The sequence below is a fragment of the Lycium ferocissimum genome, chromosome 9 (genome assembly GCF_029784015.1).
Source record: "Lycium ferocissimum isolate CSIRO_LF1 chromosome 9, AGI_CSIRO_Lferr_CH_V1, whole genome shotgun sequence".
NCBI lineage: Eukaryota > Viridiplantae > Streptophyta > Magnoliopsida > Solanales > Solanaceae > Lycium > Lycium ferocissimum.
The window spans coordinates 20811466-20829347 of record NC_081350.1 but is presented as its reverse complement, the minus strand read 5'-3'; the positions used below and the strand labels follow the sequence as shown (position 1 = coordinate 20829347).

General features: G+C 39.8%; 1 protein-coding gene across 1 annotated transcript; it reads right to left on the bottom strand.

The window, feature by feature from the left end:
- Window positions 1-5589: 5589 nt before the first annotated feature.
- Window positions 5590-6225, bottom strand: LOC132031652 (uncharacterized). The gene has a single exon (XM_059421603.1). It carries the CDS (start codon window positions 6223-6225, stop codon window positions 5590-5592), a length of 636 nt encoding a protein of 211 aa, XP_059277586.1.
- Between the last annotated feature and the right edge of the window lie 11657 nt (window positions 6226-17882).

Here is a 17882-nt window from a genome sequence, read left to right as displayed (position 1 = left end):
AACTAAGTATATGATTTGACTTCCGCTGATTTTGTTTCATAATTCTGATCATAAATTTTATTTAGTTGTTTATCACTTGTTTGATTAAAATAAATGAAAGATTATCGAAAAAAGATTTGACATTATTGATTTATAAGGTTCTTCCGATGTTGTTCATGACGTCGGATGCCGGTCACGTCTGGGGTGGGTTTTGGGGCGTGACAGGGATATCTGGACTTCATGTCCTCTTTTGCTTCCCACGTAGCTTCTTCAACTTTCTGACTCCCCCATAAAACCTTTACTGAGGCAACTTCTTTCGTTCTCAACTTGCGAACCTGACGATTAAGGATTTTCACTGGGACTTCTTCTTAAGTCAAACTATCATTGACTGTTATGCTATCAGTCGGGACAACTAATGAGGCGTCTCCTACACACTTTCTCAACATGGACATATGGAATACTGGTGCATAGCAACCATGTCTTGCACCAACTCAAGCTCATAAGACACTTGACCAACCTTTTTGCAGAATTATGTATGGTCCAATATAGTGGGAACTAAGCTTCCCCTTCTTACCAAATCTCATGACACCCTTCATAGGCGAAACTTTAAGAAACACCCAGTCATTAACTTGAAACTCTAAATCCCTTCGTCTCACATCTGTGTAAGACTTCTGGCGACTCTGAGCCGTTTTCAACCGCTCCTGAATTAACTTGAATTTCTCCATAGCCTGGTAGGCTAAGTCTGGTCCTAACAACTCTGCTTCACCAACCTCAAACCAACCAATTGGTGATCTACATCTGCGCCCATACAAAGCTTCACACGGTGCCATACCAATCCTAGCATGGTAACTGTTATTATAAGAGAACTCAATAAAAGGAAAGTGATCATCCCAATTACCTTTGAAATCAAGGACACAGGCCCTCAACATATCCTCAAGGGTCTGAATGGTGCGCTTTGCCTGGCCATCTGTACAAGGTCAAAAGCTGTACTGAGATTAACTTTTGTACCCAATCCTTTCTAAAAGGATCTCCAAAATTTTGCAGTGAACTGAGCACCACGATTTGAAATAATGGACACTGGAGTCCCATGAAGTCTGACAGTTTCACGAACATACAACTTGGCATAGTCTTCCGCTGAATCTGTTGTCTTAACTAGTAAGAAGTGAGCTGACTTCGTAAGTCGGTCTACAATCACCCAAATCGAGTCATGCCTCCTAGCTGAACGAGGTAGATCTGTTATGAAATCCATATTTATCATCTCCCATTTTCATATGGGAATATCAATATTCTGAGCCAAGCCACCAGGCCAATTTGGACACTTAGCCATAAAATCTGTTACATTCTTTTTCATATCATTCCACCAATAGATTTCCTTCAGATCATGATACATTTTTATGGAACCTGGGTGAATAGAATACCTGGATTGTGAGCTTCTGACATAATCCGCTCTCTAAGCCCGTCTATATCTGGGACACATAATCTGCCTCGACATCTCAAGGTACCGTCATCTCTCCCTTGTTCGAAAGCCGTCGTTTTATGCTTGTGAGTCCCCTCTTTCAGTTGCAACAAGTAGGGATCCTTATACTGCTTCTCTTTAACTTCAACGACTAAGGAGGAAAGGGCTTTATTCTGGATAACCACATCGCCATCCTCGGATTCCAAAAGTCAAACTCCAAGACTGGCCAAACAGTGAACTTCCTTGGTCATAACTCTCTTATCTGTATCAATGTGGGCTAAACTTCCCATGGAACGCTGACTAAGAGCATCGGCCACTACATTCGCCTTCCCTCGATGATAAAGAATATCCATATCATAGTCCTTAAGCAATTCGAGCCATCTTCTCTGCCTAAGTTTCAACTCTCTTTGCTTGAAAATATACTGTACGCTTTTATGATCGGTGAAAATATCCATATATACTCCATACAAGTAGTGACGTCATATCTTAAGTGAAAAAACCACAGCTTCCAATTCTAGATCATCAGTCCGATAATTCTTTTCATGAGCCTTAAGCTGTCTAGATGCATAAGCCACAACTTTACCATGCTACATTAGAACACATCCGAGACCAATTCCTGAAACATCACAATATACTACGAGCCCTTCGGTTCCTTCTGGTAGCTTCAGAACTGGAGCAGAAGTCAATCTCTTCTTCAACTTTTCGAAACTCTGTTCGCATGCATCAGACCACTGTAACTTAACTTTTTTTTGGGTCAACTTCTTTAACGGAGCTGAGATAAAGGAAAAACCCTCCATGAACCGCCTATAAAAACCTGCCAGACCCAGGAAACTTCTAATATCTGATGCTGAGGTGGGTCTGGGCCAATTCTTAACAACGTCAATTTTCTGAAAATCTACTTTAACACCTTCACCTGAAATAACATGGCCTAGGAATGCCACTGATATGGAGAGCACCGGCGGTTGTGACAGTAGTAGATCTGGAGGGACCAGATCTGGAGAGATGCGGCGGCGGTGGTCATGATTGTAACTTCGGCGGCGACGAGAGGCATGGCGTCTTTGCTAGATCTAGATAATAAAGTGTATCACCGAAGATTAAAGAGAGAGAGACGACGACGGCGGCGGAACTGGCCAGAGATTAGAAAAAGAGACCCGATGTTACAGTGGAATAGAGAGAGAGTTTTGACGGTGTTTAGGGTGTTCGACGGCGGCGGAACTCGCCAGAGATTAGAGAGCGAGATGGCGACTGCGGAAGAACTCGCCGAAGATCTTCATGGTGGCCGGCGGCGGCGGAGTGAAAAGAAGCATCTCAAAGCTAGCCCTAAAATTCTCAGTCAAGATAAAAATAATAAAAATAGAGTATTCTACTTTAAATATAAAGTGTAGCTATGATAGGTATTTCAAATACAACTTTTAGCTATGAGAAGTAATTAATGCAAACTATAGCTATTAAATATAATTACCTACTACAGTTTGCTACACCATGTAGATTTCCCTCAAGACAATAAGTTATGCACATAAGTGGGCCTAGCTGGCCAACATGCTCTTTCTACAAAAATAGAAGGGCCAACTGGTCATTTCCTATCAACCCGAAGCTCCTCAAATTCTCTCTTATTAATTAGTATAGTAATATTCTACTTCTTCCAAATAATACCAAAAGAGTGAGTGCAAGAATCAATTTTGTAAAGTGTGCAATATTTATTAATAGTAATAATAGAAACAATTACTATAATAGTTGGATTACTTAATGAGGAAAAAGCGTTCTAGAAGCATTAACGTTGGGGTTACATGATTGTTAAGTGATAGGGTTAAAAATAAGCCACTTGTAAGACCTAACTTAGGACCACTAAGGAATCTTCACAAATCACACCCCTTTGTTTAGAGTACTTCAGACGTAACTCTTATACCTTGGCTTATTTGTTTGCACGTAATAAAAATGTGAATTTTAATTATTCATATTTCAGTTATTAAGTTTATTTATTTTTAAGTTAGAGTTAGCTTTTTTCATTTAATCATTAAATGCATTTTATTTAATTTTAAAATCACTTAATGAATCTAAATAGATTACAATGGTTAAGATTAGTGTAACAAAGTTTTAGCATTATTAATATGCTATTCGTTCAAGATTTCTGCAAATAAGCTATTTTTTCATTAGTCCAGACACCTTCACCACTATCAGCCGTTGATGTTGCCACCGCCAATCACTATCAGCAACCCCCAATCACCACCTACTATCATCATTCTCAATCACAACCACCACTATTGCCATTCATCTCAATCAATTGTCACCACCATTAGCTATCAATTAGAGTCATCACCACCGATCACCATTACTACAACGTAATGTAACCATCACTAATTACTACCATATCAACCACCACGATATCTATCGCCAAGCACCGTAACTTTCATCATCACCAATCACCACCATATTCGCCACCACTATTATCTATCGCACTGTTATATCTATCACCATCATCCATCATAATTATCAATCACCACCACCAGTTACCACCATCAACCACCATTGACTACCACTATAGTCAGCCACCATCACCACTAGCTATTACCTACAACCACCACTACCAGTCAAAATCCACAATCACTATCAGTCAAAATCCACATCACCACCACCGACCATCATATAAATTTATTTTCTCAATAGTTTATATAGTATTAGAGTAATTATATTTAATTTGTATTTTATATTAACTAATTATCAACATAGACAAATTTTATGCATTTAAATGTTGATAAAATAAATATCTTAATTATTCAGTATTCAGATCTTAATACGATATCTTAATATTCAGATGTATGTTCAATTCACATGTTTTAATATTAATACACATTTTAATATTCAGGTGTGTTTAAAAGACAAACATTTTAGTCTTAATGAAAATAAACGGGGGTATATATTTGCATATCAGCTAATTTTGCGGTAAGTCTTGATCTTTTAAGTAATTGCACGGGTTACCCTACAAATGGATTGGTCTTTAATTTTCTCCCTTCAGATGGGCTAGTCTTTATTTGCTCTTCAAAATCGAACTTATGCCTAGCGGGACATAAGTTCTTTAAGGACGCGGGCATAACTTGTGAATATTATGATGCATAACTTATGTCCCTCTAGGCATAAGTTCATCCTACTAATTACCCCACTAAGGCGTAACTCATGTAACCTCATTCCCATGCTCTACCTCACTTATTATCCCACTACATTTTTTTTGGTAACTATTAACTTGTATTAATTACCAAGTAATATTTACAAAGCAGCCAAGCTATCACAGCTCGCTTAGTCATATGGGCTCACCCCTTACATACTCGAAAAACAATCAGGATTAGGTAGTAACGATTACACAGATTTGCTAAAACACTAGTTACTGCCTAATCCATCAAACACAAAAGTAATCTCTGCCTAGAATTTGCATAGCATCAAGCGTGCCTTCACTATTGGTATGGCCCTCATTGTACAGGTGTAAGCAATTTCTCTGGCAACTTGCTCTCCTGTTGTCTCCTTCTTTTCAAATATTCTACTGTTTCTCTCATTCCATACAACATTTATGAATTCTGCATACACCATTCTAATGGTTTGAGCCTGTCTTGATCTTCCTTTACTGGCTAGTAGGATAGTATAATATTGCATCACCCAATTTGGTACAGTTGGCCATGTGATTTGCAACCATTGCATCAATCTCTTCCATAATGTTTGAGTCTAAGAACACTCAAAGAACAGGTGGTCTCGAGTATCATCTCCAGTGTGGCACAGTTGACATTTAGGGTCCAATTGCAAATTCCATTTTAAAAGTTTGTCTGCAGTAGAAGCCTATTTTGAATTTGGAACCACATGACAAACACCGTTTTTGGTCTAGCTGTGTTATGAAATAGTAAACCCCTCCACGGGACTCTAGGGTAGGACCCCAATTGTTGAGAATAAAAGTGTTTGATCAGTCCACTTCATGGTAATGTACTATTCTGTCCAGTAGTAAGTAGCACCCTGGTCCCAATCACCTTTTTGACCATCCAACTAGCCTATTGCGGTATGCTAAATGCATATAAACTCTATCCCTTTATGTAGAAAGTATGGATCCACCTAATCCATAGTTTGTCTTGCTTGATAGCCAAGTCCCAACAAATCTTTGTTAGTGCAGCTTTATTTCATATTTTAAGATAGATCAAATCCATGCCACCTGCTGATTTGGGAAGACACATTTTGTCCCAAGACACCAAAGCCCTTTTAGTTATATTATTCACCCCAGACCATATAAAGCTCCTACAATGCGCATTGATTGCCTTCATCACTTTAGCTGGAAGTACAAACAGTTGAGCCCAGTAAGATTGGACCCTAAAAATGACTGATTTCACTAATTGGATCCTTCCTGCATAAGACAAGTGTATAGCAGTCCAAGAGAAGATTTTAGCCACAACTTTCTCTATCAGAGGTTGCCATTGTAGTAAAGTAAGCTTCTTGGTTATAAGGGGAACACCTAAATAATTGAAAGGTAAATCTTCATGTCTGTATCCTAGGTATTCAATGATCTGTTGAGCATCCCTATTATTCAAACCCCCAATGTATACTGAACTTTTGTCTAAGTTTGGTTGTAAGCCAGAGGCTCTGGAGAACTGGTGAAACTTAGCCTGTAGTTTAGTAATAGCAGTATAATCTCCTTTAGCAAATAATAATAGGTAATCTACAAAGCATAAGTGAGTGATACCTAGTTTGGCATACCTAGGATGGTATTTGAAGCCTTTATCCTCTCCAAGTTCATTCAAGCTCCTACTCAAATATTCCATAGCAATGGCAAAGAGATAAGGAGAAAGGGGGTCTCCTTGTCTCAAACCCGTAGCAGCATCAAAGGGGGGTGAAGGTTCACCATTGATAATAATGGAATCGTTAACAGTTGATACACGTATAGAATGGTGCAACAAGCTATCGGTTTGTATTCCTTCACAGTTGAAGGATTAGCCACCTTAGGCAAAAGAGTAATAGCTACACAATTGACTGCCTTGAAAAGGGTCCCAGTGGCAAAGAAGTTCTGCACTGCTTGTACTACCCTAACCTGAATCACACTCCATGTTTTCTTGTAAAATAATGCATTATACCCATCTACCGCTAGTGCTTTATCATCCCCAATGTCTCTAAGGGCAGTATAAATCTCTTGAGATTTGATATCAGCACACAGGGCTAGTTGTCGGAGATGGTTGATAGTAGGTCCTTTCCTCATTATGATCATGTTAACAGCATCCAATGTGGTAGCAGCTGTCCCCATAAGGGATATGTTAAATTGGGTGATTTCTAGTTGTATAGCAATAGGATCAGTCAATCTAATACCAGCCAGGCTAGTCAAGACAGTGATTCGTTTCTTCTATTGTCTCTCCTTCATTACTGCAGAGAAGTATTTAGTATTTATATCTCCTAACTTGGTCCAGGTTGCCTTGGATTTTTGTTGTAAAGCCTTCTCTTCAATAAGAGACCATTTTTCCAATTGTTGGAGTGTTTCATGCTCTTCATCAGCCAGTTCATTAGTGTACCTGAAGGACAATCTCTCTTATATAATTTTTAAAGCAGCTCTAGCAGTAGCAACCCTATCAGATAAACCTTTGAATTCCCTGTTATTCAGTGCCTTGAAAGTAGATCTCATACCTTTCAACTTCAGCCACACATTTTTCATTGAATCTGTTGTATAGTGCTTGGCCTATCCCTTTTTAACAATATTACTAAAGTCAGGGTGGTCAGCCCAAATGTTGAAGAATTTGAAAGACACTTTGATATTCTGGTGGGTCACAGTTGGAGAGAGTAGCATGGGCGAATGGTCTGAAATGTAAGGATGCTTATACTCCACCACCAAATGTCCCTGATGAATCATCCACTCAGTATTCCCTAGAGCCCTATCTAGTCTACTATACACCCTGGCTGCTCCTCTTTGTTTGTGTGTCTATGTATAGTAATCATCTCTCCATGAAATTTCAGTTAGGTTGAGAGTGTGCACACAATCGATAGAATCCTGAATCTCAACAGTAGTAGCTGGTGCACCATATAACCTGTCTTGAGAGCACATAACAGCATTGAAATCACCCCAGATTACCCATGAAATGGTAATCTGTTATGAAATATCACAAATTTGATGCCACATTGCCTTTCTTTGCTTTACAGTGTTGAAGGCATAGATAATGGTCATGTAGCACATACGACCGGATTCCGTCTATTGGTGACTTGCAGTGAATCGGCTAGCGGTGTTCGGTACATGAGTCACACATTGCAGCTTTTCATCCCATATAAGCCATATTCTCCCATTGTTGGCATGAGTATGATTATTCAATAATCTCTAGTTGGGTGCAATCTTTTTGCTAATTCTGTCTACATTCCCTTCCCTGACTCTTGTTTCCACTATTCCAGCTAGATTGACTTTATTTTCTCTCAGGTAAAGGCTCAGTTCTTTTTACTTGTACACTTTATTGAGCCCCCTGATGTTCCACACCATCCAAGTTACTGACACAATTGGAATCCTTCACTTTCACACGAAGGGAGGAAAGTAGCAGTCATTTGATCACTCATAGCTTTCTGTTTACCAGTATTTTTTTGCACTTGCAATTCACCCTGTTCATCTAGCCTAGTGGTATGATTGGGCATGATAGGTTGGCCATTAGGTTGGTCAGAGCTAACAGTAGGTAATATGGTTTGTATAACAACCTGTTGTAACTTTGGACTCTTAGTTGGATCAGGTTGATTAATGGGCATATGGTTTTTTGGTGCAATATCATGAGGAGAAGGATCAGTCACATTGGTAGTAGGTTGAGTGTCTTGTTCAGTCAATAGAGCAGGGACTTGTTCAGGAGCATTTTTTGAGATCCATGCTACGAAAGACACCTTGTTGTTGTTAGCTTCTTTCTTCACGGATCGAAAGTAAGGTGTCTCATTTCTAGAGGGCATTGGTGTCCTAGTTGTAGGCATTTAGAACAGAAGGTCGGTTTCCAATCATAATGAACATCTTGATCAAACTCTAACCCTGAAGGATCTACAACAGTTATAGGATCAGGTAATGGTTTTGTAATGTTAACCTCCACCAACATCCTAGCATAAGATATTCTTATTCTCTTTGATGTGCATTCATCTGTAAATAATGGATTGTCCAAAGCACTCGCTACTCTACTCAAAGAGTCATCACTCCAGCAACTAATAGGCAAGTTGGGGAATTTAATCCATAGAGGGATATTGGTCAAAAATTCAGCATTGAAATCAAAATGGGGTTGCCACATCTTAAGTATGATGGGTTTGTTATTAATAGTGTATGGAACAGCAACGAGAACTTCATTAAGATCATTCATATCCCTGAATCTAGCAACATAGTACCCTTCTTCATGTAGATATAGGTCAGGTTCAGCCACCACTGGTCATGTCTGCGCCATAAATTTGCTCATGTGTTTATAACCCGGTGTATCCCCTACCACATAGGCTATTAATGAGCATTTCCATTTCAAAGCTTCATTTTCGACCTCTTGTTTATCTAATTTAACCCTAAATTTGCCATCAAATATTTTTGGTGGAATATATCTAAGAGCTACCCTACTTTGAGATGCCCTATTACCTGCAAACAAGTTATTCCAAGGTGGATGACCTCTTGATGCTGGTTTTGTTCGGACCTCCGGAGCAAAATTGGGCGTTTGAATTGCCTGCTGTGCCACAAAAGATGGAGCTGAATCGGGTGGCCATGAAGGAGTAGGAGCCTTAGAGATGGATCCACCGATCGCTACTATCATGCCCCAAATCGGGAGCAGCGTGACCGACACTCGATGCCAAACTAGGCTCAAGCGAACCACTCTAAATCTGAAACTCTGGGGAGTGACCCCTAACTTAAACTGATAATGTCTAAATCTATATATATATATATATATATAGACACACCCAAAATATATCGACACAACTGAGCAAGCCGATGAGGCTGCTTTAATTGTACCAAACCAACGATCCGACGACATATACGGCGACAAGGCTATCACGTACATACTATATAGAGGACTCGTCTACAAACCTCTAGTGGAAAGTATGGTATTCGTACCATGATCGGGACGGGGCCCGGCCCATACAATGTCGTAATCAAAAAGAAAGAGACTCCAAAGACACTGGAAACTCCGAACAAAGGGAGCTCACCAATCGGTCCGATATTAGATCCTCACCATGCGGGGTGGTTTATCGGTCCGTCGATGCGTACACAGTACATGAATGCGAGCGCCCCCGAAAAAAGGGACGTCAGTACGAACAATATACCGAGTATGTAAGGCAAGCGATAACTGAAACTGAACTGAAACAATATAATCTGGAGGCCAAAGGATGTCCGGAATATCTCACCTGACCTGTCTCGTATGAAATGTAAAATAATATTATTATATATCTCACTGACCAAGCGGCCAGGCAATTGTAAAATCTCACTGGCCTGTCGGCCAGGCAATCTATCTCACTAACCCGTAGGCAATCTGTCTCACTGACCCGTAGGCTAGGCAAAAGAATGTGTCTCACTGACCAAGTAGCCTGGCTAAAGAAAATATAAGTATATCTGTAACGACCCGTTTGGTCGTTATTACATCTCCGACACTTTTGAGCTTGGTTAGCTCACTTTTGACCCGAGAGGACCGTTGACACGCTTCCTGATGTGTTTAGATTTGATTCGGGTAACTTTTTGTGAAAATTGGGCTTAAAGCGAAAAATGGTTGACTCAAAGTTGACTTTTGGGTAAACGGTCCTTTTTTGAAAATTCGTCAATTCCGAAAGGTTCGGTTGGTCATTTAGAATGTGTGCATATTTGGTTTGGTTCCCAATGCACTCGGGTGCATTTTGGGACATGGGTTGGAAAGTTAGTTTTGAGGTATCGGGGGTTGACTTGGTCAACGAGACCTCCATAGAATTCTGAGGCCACGAGTGCGTTCGCAGCGCGTTTTTATGTATATCTGCATATTTGGTTTATGTCTGGGAGGTTTCGGGATGGTTCTGAGTGATAATTCCAAGTTTGGAAGAGTCGCCGAAGCGGTCAGGTTGCCGCCGAAGCGATCGGGTGGCCGCCCAAGCGGTCGGCCGCATAAGCGGTCAGGTGGCCACTGAAGCGGTCGACGGGCATAATCTGTTATTTTAAGTTTTAAAAGCCCCAACCTTAAGTCATTATTTCATTTTCATATCTCTAAGCTTGGGGAGGCGATTTTGAGAGGGTTTTTAACACAAAGGTAACATCCTTGACATTAGAATCATCTATTCACTTCTCTTAACCGTTAATTTATGCTAAGATTCCTCCTAAGAGTATGAAGGCTAAGTGGGTTTTGGGGTTTTCTTCTAAAATGAACTTATGGTTAAAAAATCTCTATTTGTTGGTTGGGTTAGCTCTATTAAGTATGGATTTGATGACTAGAACTTATTATTGCATGATTCTAACCTAGTAATAACTAGAATTAAAGAGGGTTTTCATGGGTTTTGGAAGAAAAAGTGTTAAAAACGAAATTGATGAGTAGATGGAGTTTAATGATGAAACTGTTGATGTTTATGATAGATTATCATATTTCCATGCTTAGTAATTAATAACCCATGATTATTTCATAAAAATTCTTGAATAAAAATTAGGGTTCTTAGACTGAATGGGGTTTTTCATATAAAAAGGATTTTGAGTATTAGTTGAACATTCCTTTGATTTTAATGTTGGGTTTGGGTTAATTGGTGTTGAAATTAGTATTTTGATCATAAAATTCCCGTTTTTCCCTTAAGTCCCGTTTTCCTATATTAAAGAGAGGGTTTGACCCGAATAGAATATAACCAATATGGATGTTGTCCTTATCGTATTCTTACATAGAATCTCTATTTGGTTAGAGTTCGATTGTACGGAGACTCACCGTGAGGGCAAGGAATTAGTTCACGGTCCGTGATTTGCTGTTCGGCGTTCCAGGTAGGTTACGGCTTACATTTGTGGTGAGACTTCGACTAGCGAAGCATATATTTAGATAATATTGTCGGAGATTTCATGCAAACCTTCGGGTATGAAGTTTGGGATGGATGTTGCCTTAGGGTTTGGTATTTCTTGTGACTTGTTTGATCGGGCTTGTGGCCTGTAGACTTCATAGGACTTGTTTGGTACATTGTATATAAATTGGTGGATTGTTTGTGAACTGTAAGTCAAACGGAAGGACGAAATTACTTGATATTGATACTAGTACTTAGTGTACGCCTTGTTATTGGTATAGCAATTTTGGGATATTTGTACTTATTGTCATAGGAAATTGGATATTATTATGATTCTTGTGTGGATCATTGCGATGATATTGGTGCGCTTTGTATGGCACGGATGTGTATCATTTGTGATATTGGTGCGCTATGTTTGGCACGACTTGAAACTTAAGATTGTTCACGGTTTATAGTTGCATTGTCCCATATTCATACTCATATTCATGGCATATTGATTATTGAGTCACCCTAGGCTTTGTGACACGGAATGACCGAGATGGAAATACTGATACTATATTGTTAGGCTTTGTGATTGGTACTGATCATAGAAATGAAAAGGAAACATTGATGAATGTGATATTGTGAGACTTGATTATTAGTAAAATTGAGAGTTATCCTGTGTGGTTTATCTCGTTGTCTTGATGCTGATATTACTTGTGCGCCCCTTCGTGGCAGGGTTGGTTGATATGATTCATTGATATTGTACTTGCATCATATTCTTACTTCATACATTATTGCATTGATACGAGTCATCTCTGGGCTGTATGTGGAGTGACCGATATTCTTCTGAGACATGTTTGATATCAAGTCATCTCTGGGCTGTGTGCGGAGTGATTGATATGGAACACTGATATTATGAGATTTTTGGGTATTTGGTCCTCTGAGCTGTGTGCGGAGTGACTATGCTTGGACTTTGCGGGTCCCCCATGGGTTTGTACTGCTGAGGCATAGAGGTATTCCGTCATTGGAGTACAAGAGTACAGGCATTGCATTGCATCACATTGCATTCATACCTCATATTGCATTGCTTTGATTATACTTCTTGGTTGATTACGACTTGGTTATGGTGTTGGTTATACTTCTTGGTTGTTTGTGAGTTAGACTACGTTGATTGGATCGTACTAGTAGACTTGTTGATATATGTGAATGGTTGGAACAATTGAGATTAGTTGCTATAACATAAGGTTAGATATGAACGGTGATCACGTGGAAAAACATGACTTGTATTCTATCGTTTACTTGTTTTCTTTTACCTTATTATCTTTTTATATGTCAACTAGTCTTATTTGGCCTATGTTACATACCAGTACCGTTGTTTTGTACTAACCTACGCTTGCTGCATTCTTTTATGGATGCAGAGTATTAGACAGGTTCACTCTTTTCCCTCGCGGCTGATCGGCGAGGCTGCTTTATAGAGTCATTTCGGGGTGAGGGCACGATGGCTGAACATTTACTGAATGTTCTTTCCCTTTACTTGTCTTACTCTATTTTGAGGCAGTTGTATTTTGAGACTTTTTCATCTTAGGACTTGTAGTATTTAGTTAGTGCTCTTGTATGACCAGACCAGATACTGGGGTGGTTTATGATTACTTCCGCATTTATTATATATTCGAATGACAGGCTTCGTTGCTTATTTTCTTCCGCTATATATACTGTGTTTGTGAAGGTTGAATTAAGGTTTCGCTTACCAAGGTGGGATAGGTAGGTGCCTGCACGACTTTGTGAAATTGGGTCGTGACAATATCATGCATATGCTGAAAATACTGATACTATAACATGCCTCTTCTGTCTCTCTATAAACTCAAGGACATAGGGAGGAGATATGGCCCCTCGGAAAGAATAACATAACACTCAAAAACTATGCAATAATATGACAAGCTCTACTTTGACAAATCCCTAGTCATAAGGTTCATTACATTTTTTTACCATATATGGAATCATGCCAAGAAAAGAAGGAACAGCCTTAACATACCTTGTCGTTTCCTTAACTACTTAACGCTTATCCTTTCGAACTTGCAAATCTACATTCAAGATAATTCATACCAAGGTCAAGCCATTGAAACTCTGATAAGATCAAGCTAGACTAATAAATGAGCCAACGAAAATCGGACAGCATTTCCCCTATATTATCTACTTCCTCCAAATTCCAAAACAACTCCCAAACATGATTAACAACATCAACCATAATGTAATCAAGATACTACATGACAAACATATATAAATTCGTCCCAAACTTCCTTCGAAAATCAGTCCATAAGCCAATAACATCAACATATCTATCTACAACCTTTATGCCATGTTTTTTTTTTACTTTAAGCCATTAAAATCCTCAAAAGAAACGACTTAACATCAAATTCAAGATGAAAAACATACCTTATAACTTGACTAACTTCACCTCACACAATTCACCCTAAAGCTTATCCACCACAACTTCAATTAGAAGTACGAACAAGCTCCTTCCATGAACTAGTTAAGGATTTTATGGCTTGATCTTCTCTTGATTTGATTTGGAATGGTTTGGAGTGTTGGAGAGAGCTCCTAGGGTCTAGAAGGTTCTATTTTGGTGAAAATATGAGTCCCAAAGTCATGGCCCTTCTTTGATTCGGCGAGATTCATTGTTAATCTTACAAACCCGAGCCTAATTTGATGTAGGAACTCTTAAATTTGCTATGTTTTGGTGTAAAGATATCTGATGAATGTTGTGGTAGGTTCTAGCGAAGTGTGGGGATGAGAAATGGTGAAAAATGAGGTGATTTAGGTGACTTAAGGGGGTATATATAATGGTCCAAAATCGGGTGGGCTGGTGGGCCGAAATTTGTGGGCCTTTTAAGTGGCTTCTAGAATTTCCACGTAGGTTCGCACGCTTCTGGCAGTCCGTTTTAAAAATGCCCATAACTCCCTACTCCGATGTCGCATTGATGAACGATTTATTGCGTTGGAAACTACAGTCGACGAACTTCATTTTAGGCTGTTGAAACACCTCAAAACTCCTGATATACCAGTAGATATACCTCTCTGAAGTTGATCCAAAATTTCTATCCAAAATTTTTCCAAATTTTCCATCCAAAATTTTGCCAAATTTTCAACAAACTTATTTTCTTCGATTTGCTTGATCCCGGGACGTTTAGACACTTGCTTAACACTTGTTAATAGTATTCCTTAATCTTATAAGGGTTCCATGACCTCTCTGAGCTTACGTTAGTTTACTCACGACGCCAACGACGCGAAATTTCTTATGGTGTGACATTCTCCCCTCCTTTTAAAAATATTCGTCCTTGAATGTTAAACTCTCGGAGATTCTATGGAAGTTTCGACAGAGCTTCCTCTGTAATTGTATTACTACCATCACATCGTTACAACAATCCAAAATATATAGTGCCTCACAGGGCTACAACAACCACGACAATAATAGCCCCACGAGACCAAGAAACTATAAAAAGAAAAGCATTACGCACCTTTCGAAGACAAGGATGTCTCGTACGAACTTCTTCAGGAGTGGAAACAAATGTGGATATACGGACTTCATATCTTCTTGACTTCCCAGTCATTTCTTCCTATTATTGTTTCTCCAAAGAACTTTAACTGAGGCTACATCTTTAGTTTTTAGCCTCCGAAATTATCTATCCAGGATTGAAATGGCAACTTCTTCGTAGGATAGTTGCTCAGTGATCTGGACATCATTTACAGGTACCACTCTAGAAGGATCTCTAACATACTTACGAAGCATTGACACATGAAAGACTGGATGGACTGTCCCCAATTCTAAAGGTAGATCTAACTTATAGGCTACTTGGCCTACTTTGCATACAAACTTGTAGGGTCCGATGTATCGAGGGCTAAGCTTACCTTTCTTACCAAATCTCATAACACCTTGCATCAGCGATACCTTTAGGAATACCCGGTCATTAACTTGGAACTCCAAGTCTCGTTGGCGATTATCCGCGTAAGACTTCTGTCGACTTTGGGCTGTTAATAATCGATCTTTAATAAGATTAACTTTCTCCACCGCTTGCTGGATTAAAGCTGGCCCCTAGCGTCGTCTCTTCCACTTCAAACCATCCAATTGGTGATGTACACTTTTTCCCATATAAAGCTTCATACGGGGCCATCTGAATACTGGAATGGTACCTATTATTGTACGCCAATTCAATAAGCGGTAAATAGTCATCCCAATTACCTCCAAAATCCAGCACACATGCCCTTAACATATCTTCAAGGCTTTGAATAGTGCGCTCAGCCAGTCCGTTTGTCTGGGGGTGAAATGCTATGTTAAGATTCACTTGAGTCCCCAAACCCTTCTGAAAGAATCTCCAAAAGTTTACCGCAAACTGCGCACCCCTGTCGGATATAATGGACATAGGAACACCATGAAGTCGGACTATCTCCTTAATATAAAGCTTCCCATAATCCTCGGTGGAGTAAGTAGTCCTGACAGGTAGAAAATGTACTGATTTTTTCAGTCTATCAACAATTACCCATATAGAATTAAACCTACACTGAGATCGAGGTAGGCTCGAAATAAAATCCATATTAACTACTTTCCACTTCCAAGTCGAAATCTCCATAACCTGCAATAATTCGCCGGGCTTCTAATATTCAATCTTTACCTGTTGACAATTAGGACAACGGCCACGAACGCTGCTACATCCTTCTTCATTCCATCCCACCAATAAACCTATTTGATGTTGCGATATATCTTTGTTGACCCTGGATGGGTAGAATAGTGGGAGCGGATGGGTAGAATAGTGGGAGCAATGAGCCTCCTCCATAATCTTCTGACGTAACCCCGCAACATTGGGAACACACAACCTACCTCGATATCTGACGACTCCATCTCCAGTAATCCCGAATGGTGATTTCTTTTTTTGTGGAGTTGTATCCTTGTAATAGGTCAATGAAGGGCCTTCATACTGACGCCTTTTTACCTCGGCTACTAAGGATGATGTTATTGTAGTCTGAATAGTAACTTATGTATCTTCTGAATCTATCATTCTGACCCCCAAATTGGCTAGCTGAAGAAACTCATGAGCCAACTCCCTTTTTCCAGCCCGCAGATATGCTAAACTACCTATAGATTTACGGCCGAGGGCATCTGCTACCACATTTTCTTTCCCGGGTGGTATAAAATATCAACATCGTAATCTTTCAGCAATTCTAACCACCGCCTCTGCCGCAAGTTTAGCTCATGCAGCGAAAATGTCGAAGACTCTTATGACCTGTATAGATGTCAACATGAACGCCATATAAGTAATGTCTCCAGATTTTAAGTGCATGAATCACGGTTGTTAACTCTAGGTCGTGAGTCGGGTAGTTCTTCTCGTGCTTCCTGAGCTCTCTAGAAGCGTAAGCAATCATCTTGCCGTGTTGCATCAGTACGCAACCTAATCCGGCTTCTGAAGCGTCACAATAGACAACATAACCTTCGGATCCCTCTGGAAGCGCCAGGACTGGTGCTGAAGTCAACCTATCTTTCCATTCTTGAAAACTTCGTTCACAAGCATCTGTCCATTGGAACTTGGCTGCCTTCTGAGTTAACTTCATCAATGGGGCAAAAAAAGAAGAGAAGCCCTCCACAAATCTTCTGTAATACCCTGCTAAACCTAAAAAACTATGAACCTCTGTCGGCGTCGTGGGTCGAGGCGAAATTTGTCTTCGCGGCCTCTGTCTTTTGAGTATCAACTTTGACAGTCCTCGTAAACAATATGCCCTAGGAAAGCCACAGAGTTTAGCCAGAATTCACATTTGGAGAATTGAAGAACTTCACCTCACACAATTTACCCTAAAGCTTATCCCGCATGTGATTAGAAGTACGAACAAGCTCACTTCCGTAATGAACTAGTTAAGGATTTTATGGCTTGATGTTTCTCTTGATTTGATTTGGAATGGTTTTGGAGTGTTGGAGAGAGCTCTAGGGTCTAGAAGGTTGTTTTGGTGAAAACATAAGCCCCAAAAGTCGTGGCCCTTCTTTAATTTGGCGAGATTCATTGTTAATCTCTTGCAAACCCTGACCTAATTTGATGTAGGAACTCTTAAATTTGCTATGTTTTGGTGTAAGGATATTGGATGAATGTTGTGGGAGGTTCTAGAGAAGTGTGGGGATGAGAAATGGTGAAAAATGAGGTGATTTAGGTGACTTAAGGAGGTATATATAGTGGTCCAAAATTGGGTGAGGTGGTGGGCTTTAGTGGAACTTTTAAGTGGCTTCTAGAATTTCCGCGTAGGTTTGCGGGCTTCTGCGATCGTTTTAAAATGCCTATAACTCCACCTTTCCGATGTCGTATTGACAAACGATTTGTTGCGTTGGAAACTACACTCGACGAACTTCATTTTAGGCTGCGAAACACCTCGAAAACTCTCTTTGATATACTCGGAGATATACCTCTACGGGTTTGACCCGAAATTTTGCCAAATTTTCAACAAACTTATTTTCTTCGATTTGCTTGATCCGGAACCTTTAGACAACCGGCAACAA

Bases quoted from the DNA above. Each gene is read 5' to 3' on its own strand.
- LOC132031652 (XM_059421603.1), bottom strand. From the start codon at position 6,225: ATGGAATATTTGAGTAGGAGCTTGAATGAACTTGGAGAGGATAAAGGC.